General features: G+C 39.4%; 4 protein-coding genes across 5 annotated transcripts in view; 2 read left to right on the forward strand and 2 right to left on the reverse strand.

Annotated features, from left to right (window-relative positions):
- Positions 1 to 1,615: 1,615 nt before the first annotated feature.
- Positions 1,616 to 3,247, forward strand: LOC108256972 (uncharacterized). The gene is made up of 2 exons (XM_017454305.3): positions 1,616 to 2,368; positions 2,675 to 3,247. Exons 1-2 carry the CDS (start codon positions 2,365 to 2,367, stop codon positions 3,127 to 3,129), a joined length of 459 nt encoding a protein of 152 aa, XP_017309794.1. The 5' UTR covers positions 1,616 to 2,364; the 3' UTR covers positions 3,130 to 3,247.
- A 22-nt stretch (positions 3,248 to 3,269) lies between these two features.
- On the reverse strand, positions 3,270 to 8,827 carry cd164l2 (CD164 sialomucin-like 2). 2 transcript variants are annotated; one of them, XM_047150469.2, is made up of 6 exons: positions 8,481 to 8,827; positions 7,742 to 7,849; positions 6,747 to 6,824; positions 6,560 to 6,589; positions 4,661 to 4,814; positions 3,270 to 4,187 (listed from the first exon to the last, which is right to left on the reverse strand). In XM_047150469.2, exons 1-6 carry the CDS (start codon positions 8,554 to 8,556, stop codon positions 4,172 to 4,174), a joined length of 462 nt encoding a protein of 153 aa, XP_047006425.1. In that variant the 5' UTR covers positions 8,557 to 8,827; the 3' UTR covers positions 3,270 to 4,171. The 2 variants fall into 2 exon arrangements, with proteins under 2 accessions (XP_047006425.1, XP_017309793.1); XM_017454304.3 differs by lacking the exon at positions 6,560 to 6,589.
- A 2,888-nt stretch (positions 8,828 to 11,715) lies between these two features.
- On the forward strand, positions 11,716 to 15,329 carry gpr3 (G protein-coupled receptor 3). Its single transcript, XM_017454082.3, has 2 exons — positions 11,716 to 11,995; positions 13,268 to 15,329. Exon 2 carries the CDS (start codon positions 13,270 to 13,272, stop codon positions 14,248 to 14,250), a length of 981 nt encoding a protein of 326 aa, XP_017309571.1. The 5' UTR covers positions 11,716 to 11,995; positions 13,268 to 13,269; the 3' UTR covers positions 14,251 to 15,329.
- A 2,087-nt stretch (positions 15,330 to 17,416) lies between these two features.
- The window catches only part of wasf2 (WASP family member 2), a 13,648-nt gene continuing 8,564 nt past the window's right edge, over positions 17,417 to 22,500 (reverse strand). The window contains exons 5-9 of the mRNA XM_017454840.2: positions 22,480 to 22,500; positions 22,257 to 22,378; positions 21,998 to 22,171; positions 21,441 to 21,907; positions 17,417 to 19,060 (exon numbers count right to left, since the gene is read on the reverse strand). The exon at positions 22,480 to 22,500 is cut by the window's right edge and continues 97 nt beyond it. Of these exons, the coding sequence (XP_017310329.1) occupies positions 18,903 to 19,060; positions 21,441 to 21,907; positions 21,998 to 22,171; positions 22,257 to 22,378; positions 22,480 to 22,500 (942 nt within the window). The 3' untranslated portion in view covers positions 17,417 to 18,902. The remainder of the gene's footprint in view (positions 19,061 to 21,440; positions 21,908 to 21,997; positions 22,172 to 22,256; positions 22,379 to 22,479) is intronic.

Consider the following 22,500-nt stretch of genomic DNA (forward strand, 5'->3'; position numbering starts at 1 on the left):
TAAAATGAAGAAGGAGCCAACAATAAATTTAAACTTCAACATTAAACTGCAAATTTAAGTCACATTTGAGGACAGCCTTTGACACACAATGTGTTGTGCAGTGCAGTTTAGGTAGAAGGACACAGAGAGGGTACTAACCACTCTGCCTGATCTATTCCTCGAATTCATTAAAGTTTGATGGCTTGATTAAATCCTCCATGCATGTGTAAACAACATCAGTATGTGTATAGCATTCCCCCTTTCTCTCTCCTTTTCTTGTTGTTCCTCTTGTCCCCTGTGGGTTTTCCTCTGGAGGCCTTTAAACGTCCCCTGGATTTCCATTTTCCATTTCCTCCTTCCAAGCTTCATCGTCTTCGTCTTCCATTTCCTTCATCATATATATTCCTGCCGCTGGGACACACCTCCTTGGCTTTATCGGTGGTCGGAACTGGGGGTTGTATGGCAGCAGTTGCTCCAGCTCCCTTTGTTTCTCACATGGTGGCGCTATCCCCTCTACCTCACTTTCGCTTTCTTTTTCTATCATAGCTTTTTCTCTTCGGAGTGTTTCTTGTATTTTCTTTGTCATTTCCTCCTCTCTTTTTTCCTCCTTTTCCCTTTCTGCCACCTTCGCCTGTTTTCTAAGCCCTCTCTCTCGCTCCCTTCTGTCCTTCCCTTCTCCTTCAAACCACCCCACTGTTCTTTCTTGTCTTATCAACTTTTCCTTTGCTTTTTGACCCTGCTTTTGTCCGCCCCAAATAGTCAATCTACTCCTCATCTTTTGACACCATTGTTCTTCAAATGTCCCCCCTTCTGTCCATTTCCAAACCCCACAGGTTTTTTCACTCCACTTTTTACAATAATGTCTGATATCCTTTTCATCCGCCTTGTGTTTCCCCACTATGATCTCTAATGCCGTCGTCCCACCCTCCATTACTGGCTCTCCTGTGTGCTGTGTGTTTATTTCAGTAGTCAGGTGTTTCCCACGCCCTCAGCCCACTTATCTCTTCGAACGATTTTTGTTTCTTTACATCTCCACCCTATATGACCTCTATTCTGCAGCCATTTATTACAACCACATGCTCTCCCCACCTTCACTCCAGTCCCCTGCCCGTCTCGTTGGCGTGTCCTATTTTGGTCTCCGCCGTCGGCGGATTTCTCCTGTTTCCCCTTCCTCTTTTCCCCCGGCCCAGGCTTTCTCTATGAACTCACAGTGCAGATTTATACAATTATATACATATATTCATTTTCATTTATGCTTCTGACACCAATATCACTCTTTTACAACCCTTGTTTTACACATATGAAATTAGCCAAATATAATATCCCACACTCACTGGTTGATGCTTCTCTTAATGGGTATTTACCCTTGAGTCGCAATACCCGGACCTGGGCCCAGGATTTTATACCCCTCCAAGCAGACCTGGACTCACTCCAGTGGTATCAGTGGTCCCCACCAAGCAGTTGCCACCTAGCGTGGCCGGTATCTGGGGTTTGTGAGGCCTCACCGCCTGCCTTCTATGCAGACCTGAATCTTCTTGTTCAGCAGTATCTCAGTACTTTCACTCACACTTCACACAAGCACACAATTTAGTAATTTTAACTTTTATCCATTTGACCCCAAGATTTACTGTTGCTAATACAACCCCTTTTCCATTCTTTCACCTTTTCTCACTCACTTTTCAGTTCCAAAGTTATTGCCAATATTCCAATCACAATATTGGGTCCTTTTGGAGACCAACTTAGTCTTCCTTCCTGCCCTGGGGCTTCTCCTCGAGACAACAGAGTAACTAATGCAGGACTTTGAAGAAACAGGCGCCTGCTGTGCCCTTTTCCCTAGGCGGCCTATCTGCTGCCCCTGGGGAGTAAGTCCAACAAGCAGGATCTCAGACCCCTGGGTCTACCCAGTCCCATCTGGGGTGCCAAAATGTGGATCAATTTTCCATCCACTACACAGTTACAGTTATAATTTTACTGAAGATTAGACATACTTACATCAACTAGTCATCTTTTTGAAGAGTAAAGTACCACACAGAACCAGAGAGTGAGAAAAAGCAAAGGTCAAAGTTTATTGTTCCACCACACGAGATCCACACCATTTCAGATGTCCCAAAAGTGATCTGAAAACCCAAGAGTGGGGCTCCCCTTTTTATACAGTGTCTTGCTATGAGCCTCCACCCTCCATGTCTATTTTTAATACCAATAGGTATGACCATATTTATACCCCAATGCCCATTATGTTCTTCCTTTAAACATTTCCCAGTACCCTTAGCATTGCCCTATCATCAGTTTAGGTTTTTAAAAACCAACTTCTTCTTTTCTTCATCATTCACGCCTGACTTTGACTGGGAGAGGACCTAGACAACATATCTCTCATATCCACCTACCATGGGTGAGTTCTTAATCAACTCAAACTTCAAACTATAGTTCAGAGTTCTTTACAATCATCAGTTAGTTTACTCTCATTGGACACTGGTTATGCTTTAGGACCTTTTCTGTCCTTTTGACTTTTGCTCATCAATGTGTGTGTAACTGATATAGCCCATGCGGCTCGCCTTACACTGGGTCAAGTAATTATCACCTGCCATATGTTGTCTATATTTTTTGTCGTGTATACATATCTTTTGGGGGACCTGAGATGATTAACCAGTTCCATCTCCCTCCCTTTTAATCTTCTCTATGTTTTGTCCATGTGTAGCTAGTAACAGTGGATTCGGCTTTCTGCTCTCATCCTTAGAAGGCTTGGAGGGTTTAGACCTGAACACCCGCTACCAGCTGTCTCACTTATTCGCAGACTTGAATCTCTTGATCGATGTTCTACGTACCCCAGCCGAGACCTCAACTTTTCCACCACCTTTAAGATACAGGCTCAGTCCAGCTACGATTGGCGTTGATGTTTCAACTCAGACAGATTTTCCCTCCTATGTACCCTCTGAACATTCCTCTGAATACCCTGAGGACGATGATGACATGGCTCGCTCTGATCCTGAATCCAACTTCTCTCAGCCCTATACTCCTGCTAGTCCTGATTATTCCGATACCCTGTTGAGTCCTACTTCTTCTCCGGGGCACACCCCATACTATAAGCCTTTCTCCCCTTTCTGCTATGCTTCTCCAACAGACTATACGCCCACTAGTCCTACTTATTCTTAATAAAACATATTTCTCTGTACCCCTAGTTTTCCCTTGTGTTTTGTTTCCTTCATTTTTCACTCACAACAGATTCCTAAAATGGTGTAAGTGCTGTTTTTAGTTTCTCAGTTGCAAAAGGCCACATATATGTTTTATTTGTTTTATTGAGTTTCAAAGCAATAAAACATTACAGTTACTGAAAGAGCATTTGATGTAGAATATTTGATGCTATTCCTAATAGTGTTACTATAATTAAATGTCACAAAATGTCGTGAAATGACACATGATCCGGCCTCGTAAACCATAACAAAACGTGCCAATAGGGCAGGAGACACGGATCGGGTAGTGACTGTCAGGAATGGTGGACTCATGCGTGTTGCTATATTGCCCCCTACAGGTTATATTGGGTACTTGCATCCTAAGGTAAACTACTTCATTTATTTACTAAGCAATAATGTATTGCTGGATAAATAAATGAAAATGGGGGGTGAATGTAAATATCTCTGAGTAACTTTAAAAAATAATAATAATATAAAGAGTGTACCAGTAAATGAAAGATTTATACTTTTATAGGCAACTAAACCACATTTCTATTAAATGTCAAACACAACTATACTTAATTTATTATGTATTAATTTATGTATTATATATAATATAATATTGATGATGTACTGATTTAATTTACTGATAATTATCGACCTTAAAACCAACAACAGAGCTGAAAGAAAAAAAAATCACTCAAAAAAAGATAACATTTGACAAATCAGTTCAAACAGACTGGAGAACCCTCTAGGACAGAAGACATGAAATGGTGATCTGATTAATACGGGTTTCCAAACAAGTATATCTGCCAATATATGGAAATACAAAAACAAAACAAAACAAAACAAAACAAACAAACAACCCCCACCCCCCAACAAATAGGTGAGGGCCTTAAAAAGAGCACAACACTGTGCTCTCTCAACTTTTGCCCCAGATTCCCAGCTGCCTCATCTGTTCTGCTCATTTCTTGCTGTTCCATTCTTCTATATTTGTTTTTTCTTTTCCTTGCTGTTTGTCCTCCTCACTGGGGTTGGTCACTATAATGTTGACAAATGCATAAAAACTTGTGCATATGCTCATTTTAAATTACATTTTTAATGAAATTTAAACTAGATTATGTATTTGATAGATGCATGTTCTGTTTTTAGAGTATACCTTCATAAAGAGTTAATATTTTAAAATGTATTTATACATTTATAGTAATATATATATATATATATATATATATATATATATATATATATATATATGTGTGTGTATATATGTGTGTGTATATATATATATATATATATATATATATATATATATATATATATATATATATATACACACACATATATATACACACACATATATATATATATATGTGTGTGTGTATATATATATATATGCTTATAAAAACAGCTTTAATAATATGCATGAGAGATCAGGTAGAGAATTACATCGCAGACATATACATGACAAAAATGCAAATGCAAATATGAACAAGAAGATGATTTGTGGCACTCACATGGTCTCATAGGTGCTGTCTTTTGTCTTGAGGAAGCGCAGAGCAAAGAAGGCCCCTGCTTGGAGTGACAACACAAGTATGATCCCACCTATGAAGCTGGACAGGTCAAATGATGCCTGGGACAGCTCTGGTGCCGAGCCTGAAGAAGAGTCATCTGAGCAAGAGAGATATATTTCAGTTACAAGTGGCTTGTGTTTACACAGTAGACGTTGTTATGTTGGCAATCATATATAGTGGTGCTTGAAAGAATTTTCTATATTTCTGCATAAATAGAACCTAAAATATCATCAGATTTTCACACGTCATAAAAAGCACATAAAGAGAACCCAATTAAATAAAGAAGACAAAAGTATTATACTTGTTCATTTATTTATTACAGAAAATGTCCCAATATTACATATCTGTGAGTGGCAAAAGTATGTGAACCTCTGCTTTCAGTATCTGGTGTGACTCCGTTGTGCAATAACTGCAATTAAATGTTTCCGGTAACTGTTGAACAGTCCTGCACATCGACTTGGAGGAATTTTAGCTCATTCCTCAGTACAGAACAGCTTCAGCTCTGGGATGTTGGTGGGTTTCCTCACATAAACTTCTTGCTTCAGGTCCTTCCCTCAACATTTCTATTAGATTAAGGTCAGGACTTTGACTTGGCCATTCCAAAACATTAACTTTAATCTTCTTTAACCATTCTTTGGTAGAATGACTTGTGTGCTTAGAGTCGTTGTCTTGCTGCAAAACCCACTTTCTCTTGAGATTCAGTTCATGGACAGATTCCCTGATAGAATTTGCTGATAGATTTTGACCTGATAGATTTTCCTGTAGAATTTGCTGGTATAATTCAGAATTCATTGTTCTGAATACAGAAACAGCAAAACAGGCCCAAACCATGATACTACAACCACCATGTTTCACAGATGGGATAAGGTTCTTATGCAGGAATGCAGTGTTTTCCTTTCTCCAAACATAACACTTCTCATTTAAACCACAAATTCTATTTTGGTCTCATCCATCCACAAAATAATATTCCAGTAGCCTTCTGGCTCATCCATGTGATCTTTAGCAACCTGCAGATGGGCAGCAATGTTCTTTTTGGAGAGCAGTGACTTTCTCCTTGCAACCTTGCAATGCACACCATTGTTGTTCAGTGTTCTCCTGATGGTGGTCTCATGAACATTAACATTAGCCAATGAGAAAGAGGCCTTTAGTTGCTTAAATGTTACCCTAGGCTCCTTTATGACCTCACAGACTATTACTCGTCTTGCTCTTGGAGTGATCTTTGTTGGTCGATCACTCCTGGGGAGGATAACACTGGTCTTGAATTTCTTCCATTTGTACACAATCTGTCTGACTGTGAATTGGTGGAGTCCAAACTCTTTAGAGATAGTTTTGTAACTTTTTCCAGCCTGATGAGCATCAACAACTATTTTTCAGAAAAGACCTCAGAAATCTCCTTTGTTCATGCCAGGATACACTTCCACAGACATGTGTTGTGAAGATTAGGCTCTGATAGATCCCTGTTCTATAAATAAAATACAGTGCTCACCAACACCTGATTATCATCCCATTAATTGAAAACACCTGGCCTCTTCAACATCTTCAAATTAACTGCTAATCCTAGAGGTTCACATACTTTTGCCACTCACACATATGTAATATTGGATCATTTTTCTCAAAAAGTAAAGGACCAAGTATAATATTATTTGTCTCATTTGTTTAATTGGGATCTGTTTGTCAACTTTTAGGACTTGTGTGAAAATCTGATGATGTTTTGGGTCATATTTATTCAGAAATATAGAAAATGTTAAAGGCTTCACAAACTTTCAAGCACCATTGTAGACAGTTACATTCATAAGGATCAACGAATACCGTTAGAGATAAATGAAAATAAAAAATGCTTACCTGGCCCACCATCATCAAAACTCTCACGAACTGCTCACACTCACACACACACACACACACACACACACACACACACACACACACACACACACACACACACACACACACACACACACAAAGTTGAGTGTGCATATGTGTATGCAATGTGTGACATGAGTGTAGGAATCTGTATTAGTATGATACTCACATGGGCAGGAGTTTGTGTCATTGTACACGGCGCAGTCTCCAGAGTCTTCTGTGTCGGATATGCATCTTGTGTTATTATCTAAACAAGAACAGAGAAACAACTTCAGCTTTAAACCCCTTAAAGTCATAGCATATTATTCAATCATTTATCTTAAGCATATTCTTCACTACTCTGAATTATTTAATAACTACCGTGAAACTAATAGGAAAGATATGTAGTTACAAAAGTTAGGAAGGTCTGTATATCCCATGAAGTCATGGAGTTCAAAGGTTAAAGGTATAGTCTTCAACTTTGGTTAGATAAAACTCTAAATAAAAGCAAATATAGGCGAGTCTCCTTGACAAAAGTCTGCCCAGTGACAATTCAAAACCAGCCAACTACAGAAGTCCTCGCTACACTGTTTTTAAATTTTAACATCATAACCAAAATGTATTGTAATATTTAAAAAGTGCAAAACAATACAACACAGCAGTATTAAAAACATGCAGTTTGCTAAATAATTCCTACATAATCCTAAAATGTAGCAGGCTACTGTACGTATGAGAGTGAGTAAAATAATACATTCCACCTTGTGTGCCCACTGTATAAATATATTTATGATGTACATTCATTATATACAAAGACTAGAGTTTTGTCTCAGCGCAGATATTTTATTCAAAACGTGTTCCAAAATTGCTGACTCCACCTTTAATAGCAGGTCAAATTTATCTGTTGTGAGTGCTTTTGTCAGTTTTACAAAGCATTTTCCTCACAGTCCATTTTCCTTAGAACAGATAATAGAGCTGAATTATTTACTGGGGATGATGTCTACGTGTGACGGCTGCCATGACACTGTGTGTGCGCACTTAAATTATTCACTGTGCTGTTCCCAAGTGCACTCCCCAAGGAATCACATGTCACCGTGGGACTCTTTGAGCAGCACAGAGAAGAAGACAGAGCTGCAATAATATAATACCATTTCTATGTTTGTTTACCGCGTTTATATATTCACTCACCATTGTCACAGCTTCTCCAAATACAGCGTGTCAGATTGAGGGCAGGGTCTCCACTTGTGCATCGATCACATGAATCAAGCTGAGAACAGTCACTAATGGCTGAATCCTCTGTCAAGTAAAGGAACAGATAAGAATCTAGGCCTTTAACCTTACCTTGTGACATAACCACTAGTTTCAGTCTTCAGTTACAAATTTCCATTAAACTGGTTGGCTCAGATCCCAGCAGGCCTCCACTTATAGACACGGATAAATATTTCTTCATCAAATTTACAGTCATACATGTAAAGTCATACAACTCCAAGTCCAACCATTTGAGACACTCAGATAAAAGTTCAAGATACAAGGATATGTAGAAGTTGTGCTTCTTGTTTGTGTGTACCTAAGATCTCTTACTTCACAATATTCACAAAGTATTTAAAACCATTTACTTGCATTATCTATCGGAAATTGTTACTATTTAAGGCAGTTAACATCCTCATATACACATATATACATACTTTAACATATATAACATATACAAGTGTCTTTCTTTAAAGTTCATTAAGGAGGGTGACCTGACGAAACCTAAGAGACACTGACACTAAGACTAAGGGAATAATGATAGTAAAAGGATATAGCCAGTGGGTCAGTACTGCGGTGGATTATATGCCAAAAAGAACATATAATCTGTTTTTACGTGACGATAATGAGCAGACATAAGCGATATACACTTATGAGGTTTGAATGTGTTGACTCTTACCTGCAGTTTGTGAGCTGGTCATAATCAGCTGCATTAGCAGAACAGTGCAACACAGCACAACTGTGACGCACCTCATCCTTATAACCACTCTGTACTCACAATCTAGAGAAATGTGAAATCTGACAAATATTGAACCTTTCTATAACATGAAAACTTTCAACACTGCTGTCTGTATTAACTAGACTACCCTGGAGTCCTTAAGCGGTCTGACTAAAGCAATACAGCACAAACTCAAGGCATCTAAGACGTACAAGCTGGCAAATGACACATCAAAATACCAGTTAAAGCAGCCTCCAAGCTGTGTCCTTGAGGAACAGAACAGTCTGGCGAGCTGTGATGCAGAGAGGAGAGTGAGCAAGAGTGTGTGTGTGAACGACAGTGTATGTGACATCATGCATCCTAAATCAGAGAGACTGGAAGGTGTGTAACGTGAGACCAGTTACTTGACAACCGGACAGCCGGTCACGCTGTATCCATATCCCAACCACAATGTCTGTTCATTGTCAATATAACCAGCCAGCGCTTATGAAGACACATGCATGCAGGCACATGTACCAGTGTTATGCTGATGACACCCAGTTGTATGTTTCATCCCGACCAGATGACAGATACCAGATACTTAATAAAGTAAGAACATTCAATGGACAATAGGCACTGGATGCCTATTTAATTTTGCAAAAGGCAGCTATACTGTAATTCAAATGTCTGATTATATAGTGACTCTGTATGGCCTTTCAGTAACATCATGTGCAGCAGTGAAAGACCTTGCTGTGATTGTTGACTCCAGTCTCTCATTTGAAGTTTATAATGTTAATAGATAAAAATAGGGTGGTTTTTTTAATCTCAGAAAGATTGCCAAGCTATGAAATATGATTCTGTTACATAAAGCAGAAAAATATGTAATGCTTTTGATATCTCTAGGTTGGACTATTATAATGCTTTGCTGTCTGGATGTTCCAGTAGGCAAAAAACCAGCTCCAATTAGTCCAGAATACAACAGCCAGAGCTATTACTAGAACCAGAATTATATATTGCACATTTTTCCTATTATGTAACATTCTATTATTTTTATTAAATACAAATGCAAGCCTAAATTTGTTGTACTCATATGATGACAATAAACATATTCTATTCATGCCAGGACTACAAGTCACTATACGATCATAACAAACATCCCATAATCTATCAACACATTTAGTATTCTTTACCTTTTCTCTATAAGACTACTGTAATAATTTATATTCCCACTCTCCTGAATCATTCAGAAGAGGATGGGTTTCCTTTCAAGATTTCTTCTCATGTCGTCTCAGAGAGTTTTTCCTTGCATTGTCACATCTGGTTTTCTTCATCTAGATTTCCATAAAGCTGCTTTGTGAAAATGTCTATAGGTGAAAGCGCAATACAAACAAAAGGGAAATTAAACAGATCTGTGGTAATACTGGCCTGATCAAGATAACCAGTGCATGTCTGGCCACACTGTAGTCATTATTCTTCTTACATCCTCACTCTTCAGGAGTTTCATAAGTTTATCTAAACACAACCTGCAGAAACCGGCCTAAAGTGGACAATTCTGGCAACAGTCTAGAACTAAACACTGTCCATGTTTGCTCCTATTATTTTGGGTATGCTTATGCAGTTATGATGTTTTCTTCTCAGGTTTTCTCCTTTTTAATGTTTTAAATTAAAGCTCTTCATTTCAGTCCTCCCTTTTTCTTATCATGCATCTTTCATTTTCTCTCCTTCTCCTCCCCCTTCTCTCTCTCACTCCCTTACTCTCTCACTGTCTGTCTCTCTCTCTGAGTGTGTGTGTGTTAGAGCTATGAACAGTATGGCACAGTTACATAACATGATGTCCAGCCCTTCACGTCTCTGCAGTCTTTGCCACTTTTTGGTTAGTGTACACTACACTTCGACCTTACTGTGTTTTATAAACGCTGCATACACACATACATACACAGTGGATGTCTTCTGGCTGGAGCGATATGATGAAGCTGAGGATGCAGACACTCTCTTTCTCGATATTAGGTAACTGGGAGGAAATCCGCAGTCTCCTCACACTCACACACTCACCCACACAGTCCGTTCTCCCCAGCTTCCATCACCATGGAAAAGGCAGAACAGGGCATGTAATGTTTTATCAAATCTCATGTAGTACTGCTGTTTCATCCGAATCATGCAAAAACAGTATTATCATCAGATGACTGTGATGTACACAGAATTGTTGGATTAAGCAACAGGTGTACAAGAGAAATTGGTATGCTCATATTTTGTATCCTAATTTGGATTTCTTTGTTTGAGGTGCAGAATGCTGTATTATAGTGAAATCATGCATGTTTTTTTTCCTCTACATCCTAGTTTCTAGGATCCCCTGTCTAATTAATGCCCTTGAAATTTGCCCTTTTTACAGTATCCTTGGCTTTGTCCTTTATTATAGGTTGTTCTCTGTCTCCAGCTAGAGAACACCGGAAGCACATCCTTATATAGGCCAGGATGAGAAGAGGAGATTTCCCCGACGCTTAGCTCCTCGCCCACTTGCTTCATTGAAATGCACAGGCACGCTATCACTGCGACGCCCCCACTCTTTCTATCACTCCAAAGAGCGCGAGAATCCCCGACTCATCTGCCAGGAAATAGCGTCACCGTTTTAATGCACGCTCGTTATTGCAGACAGGCAAATCTGGGTTCACGTATAATGCCGCATGGCTGCATCACGTGGCGCATAAATAACCCCCAGTACATCGTGACAAATTCAAGTAAATGTCATCTTATAGCTACAACACGTACCCAAAATGTGCACCATTACTGACGTCACTACATATCAGCTCTGCGCTCTTAGGGTCTTTCAGCACCACGGACAGCGGTGACTCACTCCCATTCTCCCTCTCCCTCTCCCTCTCTCTCTCTCTCTCTCTCTCACTCACACACACACACACACACACAATAAATTAATATCATAAAACACAAAATAAAGTAATATAATAAAGTCTTCTAAATGTTTCAACATGGATGTGCAACACACCCCCATCACATGTCATCACATCAATTATCCGTGACTACCCATAAGCACCATGACTGATTGCCAGTCACCACAATGATCCACAGCCTCTCCTCTCTCGCCGTCGCAGTGGGCGGGGTAAAAGAATGCGGTATTTTTGTGAATGAAATTACGCCAGCTGAATTTGTCTCGAGGAGCTTCGTGATTGGCTGTGCAGGGGAACTCGGCCCCCTTCGTCGTAACTGACGTCAGACGGGAATCAATGAAGGTAGAACAGCCGTCAGACTCGGGTGTTATACAGAAGAGATCACGAAGACTACGGACAAGAGAAGACAACAGGACAAAAAGAACTGCACTGGAAAGACCCGCACACTAGGAGACACTGGGTTTACACGCAGCGCTGAGAGACTCTGACTTTCACACCGTGATTTAGGTCGAGATTGGATTTCAGCTCACACTTTGCTTGGATGGTAGACTACTGAAGGGAGAAACTGTCAAACGAGCAAACTCGACCACCAAAGTAAGCTGATTTAACACCATATAATTCAATTGTCATCCAGTGTAATTATTGTAAACCATTACATCTCTTCTTGGTTAAAGCTCTCTCATCATCATGACTGTTATAGCAGTGCTTGAGCAATCTCAGCACTTCGTGACTCTTCGCTCGGCTTCGGCTCAGATCGTGATTCATCGTTCAGCCTCCACTGTGCGAGTTAGAGTTAGAGTCATCTATCCAATAACATCTCAATAAACATGTTTAGATATCACCTAAGTTTTATATCAGGAACCTAAACACGGGTAGCTAGAAGATGAAGACTATACATAGGGGATTTTTTTCAACATGAAATGAAACTATTTTCAGGTGTAAAAGTTAGTCACTCGTCTTTGTTGTTGAACATAGATATATAGTAGCCCAAAACAGGCTCTGGAGTATCCCTGACTTAGCCTACATACTTACATTATTATTAATTTTACCTCCTCTCACAAATCTAATTTAGGTCCTTCTGAAGTTAACGGTTTTTTTGTTTTGTTTTGTTTTACATTTTGTCACAATGGTGGAAATCATAATCCACTATTATCAAAGTTATTATATTTAATATTGTGTTGATATAGTTTTTAGATTTTTTGACTACTTGAATTGAATGGGCAAATCAAAACAAAAAAACAACTAGGCCTGTAAGTAATGTGTACTGGAATTTAATCCTTTCATGCATGAATTATGACAATTTTCTCTGTGTTTTTACTCTTCTTGAGGCTTTTTTTTTTTACCTTCATTTTATATAATTTTTTCTATTGAAGTGTCCACTCCAGTGGACAACTGTTTATGCAGTTATTCTATTGAAATCCTTGCGATAGCCAGAAAATGGCTTTTGTATAGCTGTCCACTGTAGTGACCACTATGCAGGAAAGGGTTAATGTCAGTTTAATAAAATGTGATATGTGAATGGAAAGTTATGAAATATAAAGCTATCTGGCTTATATTTCAATAATAAACACAACACTGTTTTATTCATAAAATATTCTATACAGGGGGGTGCTTTTATTTTGTTTCTTTTCTTCTTTTTTTTTCTTTTTTTTTTTTTTTTTATAGCTGCAACATTTTGAGAACTTCAGGTAATTAGTATTTGTATACTAACCTACTGCAGTGCCTTGTGATATTTCAAGAGCACACTGGATACTTTCTGACCACAAATTGGATCCCAAAATAATCTCCTATATACAGGTCATATCATATGTTGAGCCTTGCTGTCTTGATGATACACTGAAGCATCATTTCTCTCCTCTCCTACAGACATGGCCCTTAATGACTCTGACGTGGGCTTGGAGGTTGTCTTTGAGATCGACCCCCTCCTGCAGCTCTCCGATGTCCGCCTTACACCTGACCCCATGGTATCAGCGGTGTTGAGTCCATGGGATGTGGCCCTGTGTGTGTCAGGTGCCCTGATTTGTGGCGAGAATGCAATCATCATAGTGACCATCCTCTCTTCAGCATCTTTGCGGGCGCCTATGTTCCTGCTCATCGGTAGCTTAGCTTGGGCAGACTTCCTGGCAGGAGTTGGACTGCTGCTGTACTTTATGTCTCACTGGTGTGTGTCCTCGAGGGGACTGGAGCTGGCTAGTGTGGGCCTGCTGGTAAGCGCATTCAGTGCGTCTGTTTTCTCCTTGCTGGGCATTACACTAGACAGATTCCTGTCTCTCCACCGAGCCCTGACGTACGGCTCACGCCGCGCGCACACACACACTTGCTGTGCTCTGGCTATGGGGTGGACTCTGGCGGGGCTGCAGGGGGTTCTTCCTGCTTTAGGCTGGAACTGTCTGGACGATAGACAGTCATGCAGCGTAGTGTGGCCGCTGACTCGAGTGCATTTGGCTACACTGTGTGGAGGCTTTCTGCTGGCCCTGGCTCTGATGCTGCAGCTCAATGCCTGGATCTGCCAAGTTGTCCTGCGCCACTCACATCAGATTGCCCTACAGAGACACACACTGCCCTCTGCACGCACACACACACGCCGACGTGTGCACACTCTCGCCCTCATCCTTGCCATCTTCGCCAGCTGTTGGATTCCCTTTGCCGTGTATGGGCTCCTCGGAGATGGATCATCACCTGGTCTATACACATATGCCACTCTGGTGCCAGTCACAGGAAACTCTCTGCTCAACCCTTTGATTTATGCCTACAGAAACACCCACATACAGCGTGCACTGAGGCAGGCTTGCTGCTGCTGCCTACCGAACACATTTACCAAAAACACGCACACACCAAGTGATGTGTAACAGACAGCTTATCTGAAATATGATAATTGGCACCATGACAGATCATGCTTTAATTAATTTACCAGACTCTAAACACATATGCACATGCACGGCCAGGCAAAAGTTTGGACACACGACTGAAAATACTGTACGTTTTTCATTGTCAAAGATATTTTTATAAAATAGGAAAATTTATGTCTAATACAAATATTGAGGTTAATGTCCACATATTCATTTATTTCTGAATTTTTTTCCTCAAAGTAATTTCTCCTCCTGGGTTATGGTCCCTTATAAAGTTGGTTTAGATGATGCCAAGAATGTGCAAAGCTTTATCAGAAACACTGTCAAAATATACATATAATCATTTTGATTTATATAGCACATTTCTGGCTTGTTGTATAAAATAATGTGCTATTTTATAATGAGAATGTATTCATTATTATTCTAAGATCATTAAAAGGAAAAAAACAAAACAAACCCTTCTATGAACAGGTGTGTCCAAACATTTGACTGGTAGCGTCCTCACCATTGCCTCCTTAGAAAACTGTGCAAGTAGCCAAGACCTCCGCCTGACTTGTGATAAATGAGTCACATCAATCTGATGTCTCACTTATAGACTCTCCTACAACATAATGTATTGTCTTGTAGTCTTCTTCCATATTTTTGTTTCTATTACAAAAACACCAGATAAAAACGTGTTAATCTTTCATTTTCTATACATCAGGTACAAAAATGACCAACACAGCAGTTTCTGCTGAAAAATTGAGAGTTGTATTGCATCAATTGTCTTCAAGTTGTGCCTGATATGTTCACAGACTCTGACATTCAGAGATACTACTGAAATTGAAAAATATTAGCACTTTACTATGACTTGACAATTTGTACAATTTTTGTTTGAATGTTATTGTTCCAATTCTTTCGTTATTCATGTATTTATGTATTTATTGACTGAAGTACTTGACATTTGTTAAAATTATGGATGAATGCTTTTATACTTCAAGTATGCGCTGTTTGCACAGGGTGCACAAATGTCTATGTTGAAGAATGAATGTGTTCTTTTTTTTAAATGAAATGTTTTGAAATGATCTATGTGTCGTTTGTATAAGGAAATAAATAATGATTTTGAGTAAAATGATTGTTATTTGACTTCATTTTAAATCATGCATAGAAATGTCACAATTTGCTAGGAAAATGGTTGTGCTATTTTACAGGTCATATTTGAGGGGAAAAAATACATATAACGCTCAAAGATAATTGAGCTCTTTATTGGCCAGATCCAAATTTATAGAGATTAATGAAATAATCAACATAATTAGCCATAACATTAAAACCACTGACCGGTGAAGTGAATAACATTGATTATCTTGGTACATTGACACCTGTCAAGGGGTGGGATATATTAGGTAACACATGAACACTCAATTCTTGAAGCTGACATCTTGGAAGCAGGAAAAATGAGCAAGCATAAGGATCTGAGTGACTTTGACAATGGTCAAACTGTGATGGCTAGACAACTGGATCTAGAGCATCTACAGAACGGCAGGTCACGTCGGGGTGTTCCCGGTATGCAGTGGATAGTACCTACCAAAAGTGGTCCAAGGAAGTACAACTGGTGACAGGGTCATGGGCACCCAAGGCTCAGTGATGCGTGTGAGGAGTGAAGGCTAGCAATGAAAGAAGGTGGCCTGGTCTGATGAATCATGTTTTCTTTTACATCATGTTGATGATCGTGTGTGTGTGTCGCTTATCTGGGGAAGAGATGGCATCAGAATGTACTGTGGGAAGAAGGCAACCTGGTGGAGAAAGTGTGATGTTCTGGGCAAATGTTCTGCTGGGAAACCTTGGGTCCTGGCATACATGTGGATGCTACTTTGACACGTACCATCTACCTAAACACTGTTGCAGACCAGGTACACCCCTTCCTGTTAACAGTAGTCTGTAATGGTAGTGGCCTCTTTCACCAGGATAATGAGCCCTGCTACACTGCAAAAGTGATTCAGGAACGGTCTGAGGAACCTGACAAAGAGTTCATGGGAAAAGGTTCTGCTGCTAACGTCTTGGTACCAGATACCACAGCACACCTTCATAGGTCTTGTGGAGTCCATGCCTCGACAGGTCAGAGCTGTTTTAGTGGCACAAAGGGGACCTACACAATATTAAGCATATGGTTTTAATGTTATGGCTGATCAGTGTGTGTCTTTCAACACATGTATCAATACTAATATAAAAGTGGATTATTCCAAATAGCTCCATAGCCATAGTAAATATGATTTAATGAACAGGGAAAATCTCAATTTAAAATGTATCAGCTACAGGTGATTGACAACTTAGTGCTAGCTCTACAGTTAAGGTTCACTGATAGCAACTGAAAGGTTGTGAATGCAAAACCCAGGGCTGCCAGAAAGCTAGTGTTAGGTCTTTGACCCCCAGCTAGATTAGTTGCATTCAGGGCCAGTCCACTGACCCTGAAATACGTGGTTTAATATTTTATGGTAACACTCAACAGTTCATTAGCAAAGCAAATTTGAGATTAATCAGTGTGTAAGACCAGGGAACTCAAAAATTATGCAATCTACAATATTTATTAATCTGTAGGAATAATTTTAGAACATACAGTCTCTGAACATTTTAATATAAAAAGGTACACATTTGGTAGTATATAAGGTACAATATGGTATACAAACATTGGCCATAGAGTATTTTTTAAGCTTAAACTCAGTGTGCTTAGGAAAGAAAAAGAAAAGAAAAGAAGTACTTCTTCACAGAATATCTATGACATTACAATAAGATTTCTTACCTTACTCCCACATCCATCAATGGAAAGGGACCGCTACAGAACCAGAGCTGACCAGATATCGTATGGGCGATGGAGCACACTCAGACATGGTAGCACGTGTCACTGGTATGAGTGTATCAGGCAAAACAACATGCTACAAATTGTACACAGCAATGGGTAAGTTACAGTTAACATTTTTATTATTTTTTTTGCTTATCTACATTTGTTATTTAAACTACATATACACTCACTGCAACTTTCTTAAGAATATCATACAGGCTAGGACTCGAACACTGTTGAAGGAATAAGCATGTGTTTAGCTGTTTCGAATAAAGTGGCCAGTGAGTTGTGTGCACCTGATGAACCAAGTGTTGCTAGCAGGCAGCTCACATGTAAAATGGCTACAAAAAATCATTTTATAACTTGAGATCTTTATTTAATTAAACCACCAATAGAAAAGCTTTACAATTATAAACCATATGCAATAAAAAAAATTGATTTCAAAATATTGCATAATTTCTTGGGGCAGTTGGGGGGGAATAAGCACTTAAACTAAAATCATACCATGGCCAAAATACTAGTCTTTGATTGGCTGACAGCCATCAGTTAATTTACCTGTAATATTAGGACACCTCTAAAATGATGGGCCAGTCACACATTTACCGACAGTTCTACATCAATGCTCCGATCTTCATCATCATGAGGACATTTTGGAATGCAACACTTTCAGCATAGAAAAAAAAAAACCAAAAAAAAAAAAAAAAAAACACTGATTTGCATGTTGAGTAATTATTTATAGGCTACAGTGCAGGCAAAGGATTGAATTAAAAGTGATGAACAGAAAAACATAATGCCCTCGAAGTTGTAACCATAACAAATTACACTGGTAACCTATGGGTAGGAATGGAATGTTGGCTTTTCAGTGAGTTATAAGTAAGCAAAATGTTTAAGCTTAAACCAGCATTGTTTAAAGGCAGGTAGGGTGGCCATGGTATAACAGAACGCCTGCAAAAGCATCTAAATATAAAACACCACAGTCTCTGCCTTGTCCATTATTTTTTGATATTGAGACGCTTCATCGGGCGTTAATCTTACATAAAGCAGGCACTTTGAACTAATTAATTTCCACTGTACGTGAACTGAAACACTCATTTCCAGCCTCTTGGCTTAAGTGACTTTGGCATACATAGATACAAAAAGATCATAACACTACATATAGAGTTAAGAGCCCAAGGCTAGGACAAAGACATGAAGCAAGAGGACATAAAGAACTCGACACAGAATGCCTAATGCCACAACTGGCACCAAGGTCAGAGGACAGATGCAATGAAAGCACTTAAATAGACAAAAATCAGTTACCAAGGCAACAGGATGGTAGAGAAACAAAATTATATATATATATTTTTAAAAATAATTTTAGCTTTAGAAATTTAGTCTTACAGGCTCTTTGTGTTTTTCACTCTGGGGAAGAAAGAGTTCTAAATAAAAGCAAACGCCGGAGAAAATGTAGCCATAAGAACAGAATATAAAAGATAACAGTAGTTATCTAATTTACAGTCTCATATTGTGCATCATACTTGGCTTTGGTGTATGAACAAAGCTAAGCTTTAAGAGATTAATAATGATCTTTTACAGATATGATACAGAGATGCAAAAAAGAAAAACTCCATCTAGCTCAATTTACTCATTCATAGCTACATTACAGTGGAATGGGCACTCTGAAATAGGAGCAGGCTGATCATCTAAATAATTCACTCCGAGTCAGAAGAGACCACACACACGCGCACATACGCGCGCGCACACACAATTTCGCATATACTGTAGCTGGCCTCATTAAAGGGAAACAAATAGTTTTGGTCTAACAGGAATGATTTTTCTCATGATATGTATTATAGTCTTATTCAGACCACTCTTCATCATCAAACTCTGAGGAATCATCCTCAGAATCACTGCACTCCACAGCGATACGCCGAGACAAGATAGCTGCCACATCATTGCCCACGAAGTCTCTTTTCTCCTGCTCTCTCTGCTCCTCCACCTTGCGCAGGTTAAAACCTACACACACACACACACACACACACACATTAAGTAACTTGATTTTTTTATCATTAGACAGCACAGTTATTAAAAATTCAGAAAAACAGGAAGTCTTAACTAAGCCACATATAAATATTTCCTCCAGAGGTCTTCTAATCACGGTAACACTAAAGTCACTGGAGAGGTAGCACAAGAAATGTGGTTTCTATTCTCTAAAGGCAGGTGTTATGAGGAAGGTGTCCATGGTCCTTGTCTGAATCAAACCAAACTGTGGTTTCTCCTAGTTCACAATTTGCAGAAATACTCAATCTACCCTCTAGTTAGAACAACCATGAGACATTGGGGCAGACGATAAACATTTGTACACAACACGTTTTAAGAGCGTTTTCAGGATTTCTTTAGTGAAAGGTCATTGTAATAGAGCTGTACCAATTCATACATTTTATTTGATGCATTGATTTCTCTGCTGGTTGCACGAATGAATGAATCATTGACCATGTTAAAAATGTTATATATAGACACAGTATATTCAGAGAAATTACATCCTGAGCTATAATACTGTAGCTATAAGAAAAACTGCAACAGACAAACTGAGAATAGCTGTCCCGTTCACATTTGTTGTACGTTTTCATAACGATGCATCTATTTTTTCAGAGATTGGCAACAATATTTTGTAAATAAAGCGCACACAAGTGTTGAAACTTTAATGTGAGAGACTCATTCAGAATGCAACGTTTCAGACATAAATTCAGCCCTTACAGCAGACATAGGCTACATATGATTACGGTCAGTCTGACTGTTGTTTTTACTCCCCATATCCCTCACCTTGTGCATACACTAGCTTTGATGTTAATAAAAAGCACACATGATAAAAATAGTACTGGAGTACTGGGGAGTGAGATACTGTGTAACCCAGTTGCCATGTGGACTATGTGACAGAAAAAGCAGCAGCTCTGTTCTCCTGCACAGAAACTGAAAATGATTCTTAAAAATGACGCACTAGGTGAAATGGCTCACAGGAAATTCTGGGGCAATTTTTTTTGTTGGAACAAGAAGTTTCAAAAGTAGTAAAGTTAATGTCATGGATTTGTGAAGATGAGTGAACTACCCTCATGGAGAAACAAATGAATACCTCTGAGAAATAACACTCAATCCTTTCATGCATGGCGGTCAATACAGTGGACAGCTATTTAAATATTATTACTTTGTATAGGCATGGGTTTTAATAATCCACTTTAGTGGATGTTACTCAAAAACACGATAGATGGCCACCTACTGGCAAGTCATTGTAATGCAACAAAAGACATCTTGAACAAAGATGGCAGACTAATTCAGAATCACCAATTACTCCAGGAATTTCTATTCCATCCTTCTTCAGGAAAGACCCTTCCTTGAAAGTAAATAAAATATGACCCCCCCCCCCCCCCCCAAAAAAAAATCTAAGGAATCATAATTGGCATGTTTTTCAAATCCTGTTTTTAAGTAAGCAGCTAACTACAATTTACCACGTGTCCACTAAACTGGACATCATGCATCCTAGTAATATTGACATTTAACACCTAGGTTACAAAGTACATATTTTAGTGATAATGTTTTTTTTTTTATTTTATTTTCTATCTTTGCTCTGCAAATAAATCTTTTTCTGTTATTTTTATATACATTTTATAATGCATTCAAGAAATAAAAGGGGGGAAAAAAAGATCTCATGAAAGCGTTAATATTTCCTGAATTGCTGAAAAACAATAACTGTTTGAATGTACTAAATAAAATAAAAATAGTATTATATAAAAATCACTTCTTAAACTAAATCAGAAAACAAATAACTGGGTATGAACAATTCAAACCATTTAAATAATTCAAATTCATTAAAATATTAATGAACTCATAGCTTGCGGTAATGAACCATTTACCGTGCCAGAAAGAGAGGGAGTGGCATCAACACATCTTTCAAGCAGAGTGCTCAAGACACCTGTGTAGCGGTCAGTTATTCCAGATTGATAGGCTTATCTGACATTCTTACAAGTGGGGAAGAAAGACAACTGCTCTTTTTAAAATGCAGCATGCTATGCAAAAATGCTGAAATTGTCATTTAAATATTTTTTTGGTATTTCCATCTCACCCATGCCCCACCTGCAATTCCTACATGGACCACAGTTCCAATATGTCTGCTTTAAATCAAACTTCGGTTTCTGAAATGTGAGCACTTTTTCAGAAGTAGGAATAGGTAGTTATGTGTGCCTGATCATGGAATACCTCATCCCTTAAAACTTTAAGAAAAACATAATTCCTTGGAATTCAGCTTTGATATGATACAGTCATGTTCAGCTCATCTGTCATATGTGAGAGCACGTCAGAGTGACTGGATGTCTGAGTACACAGAGGTGAAATTTCAACATACCTTGGCGAATAGCTGCCAAGAGATCGCTGCGGCCATCAGGGGCAGGCTGAGGCTTGGGGGCAGGAGTGGATGAAGGCCCACCTGAAGGAGGAGGGGCAGGAGCTGATGGAGCAAAGCTTGGTGGTGGGCCTGGAGGTGGAGGGGGTGGAGGTGGAGGTGGGGGTCCACCCCCAGCAGGAGGAGGGGGTGGAGATGGGACACTGGGATCCATGGGTGGTGGTGGAGGAATAGAGGGAGAAATAGAGGAAAAAGCAGGAGGAGGAGGAGAGGGTGGAGCATCAAATCCTAAGGGAGGTGGGGGCGGAGCCATGCCCATGGGTGGGGGAGGAGGTGGGGCAACAGGTGGTGCCACTGAAGGGCGGCCAGGAGGAGAGGTTGACATTGTTGGAGGAGCTGGAGGAGGATGTGCAGGGCTTAAAATGCTAGCTGGTCTCTGGGGTGAGGTTGCACATGGCACATCATTATACCTGCAAGAAAACAGGCATTAGATCACCGCACAACATGGACTGTAACCGTTAACTGTAATCACTGATAGCAATTATAGACACAAATCTTACGTCATATCTGGGGGAGGAGGTGGCAAGAAACCATCATCATCCAACACTGGAGGTGGGAGAGGAGAGCCAGGATCATAACTGTAGGAGGCAGTGCTTTGGTCAAATCCCTCAGAGTCTATCGTACCCATGTCATCACCTGACCCAATGCTGCCATTGACCACATCCAAAGAATTACTAAAAAAAAGAACAGACACAATCATGAGATTATATGAAGTCTCAGACAAAAATGCAGCCAATCAGGTCCTGTACTTTCACTTACCCAAGGTCAGATTTAGGGACAACAAACTCCTCTCCCATCTTTCGACGTTCCCATTCCTCTTTACGCGTTTTGATCTTGCGAGGGTTCAGGTTGCCCCGGTTGGGATTGTCTCTCTTCTCTTTCTACACTCACAAACATAGACAAATTGACAATTATTTTTTAAATGCCCTGTTATAATGCTAACTGATTAGGCTGTAAGGTTCCCATAAGTTTCAAGTCTCACCCTATGTTTCCGTTTTTCTTT

This window comes from Ictalurus punctatus, chromosome 24, assembly GCF_001660625.3.
Source record: "Ictalurus punctatus breed USDA103 chromosome 24, Coco_2.0, whole genome shotgun sequence".
Lineage (NCBI taxonomy): Eukaryota > Metazoa > Chordata > Actinopteri > Siluriformes > Ictaluridae > Ictalurus > Ictalurus punctatus.

Coding starts and splice junctions, on each gene's coding strand:
- cd164l2 (XM_047150469.2), bottom strand. CDS start 8,556: ATGAGGTGCGTCACAGTTGTGCTGTGTTGCACTGTTCTGCTAATGCAG. Junction 7,850..8,480: donor GACCAGCTCACAAACTGCAG/GTAAGAGTCAAC, acceptor TTTACTTGACAG/AGGATTCAGCCATTAGTGAC. Junction 4,815..6,559: donor TTTTGATGATGGTGGGCCAG/GTAAGCATTTTT, acceptor TCTCTTGCTCAG/ATGACTCTTCTTCAGGCTCG.
- gpr3 (XM_017454082.3), top strand. CDS start 13,270: ATGGCCCTTAATGACTCTGACGTGGGCTTGGAGGTTGTCTTTGAGATC.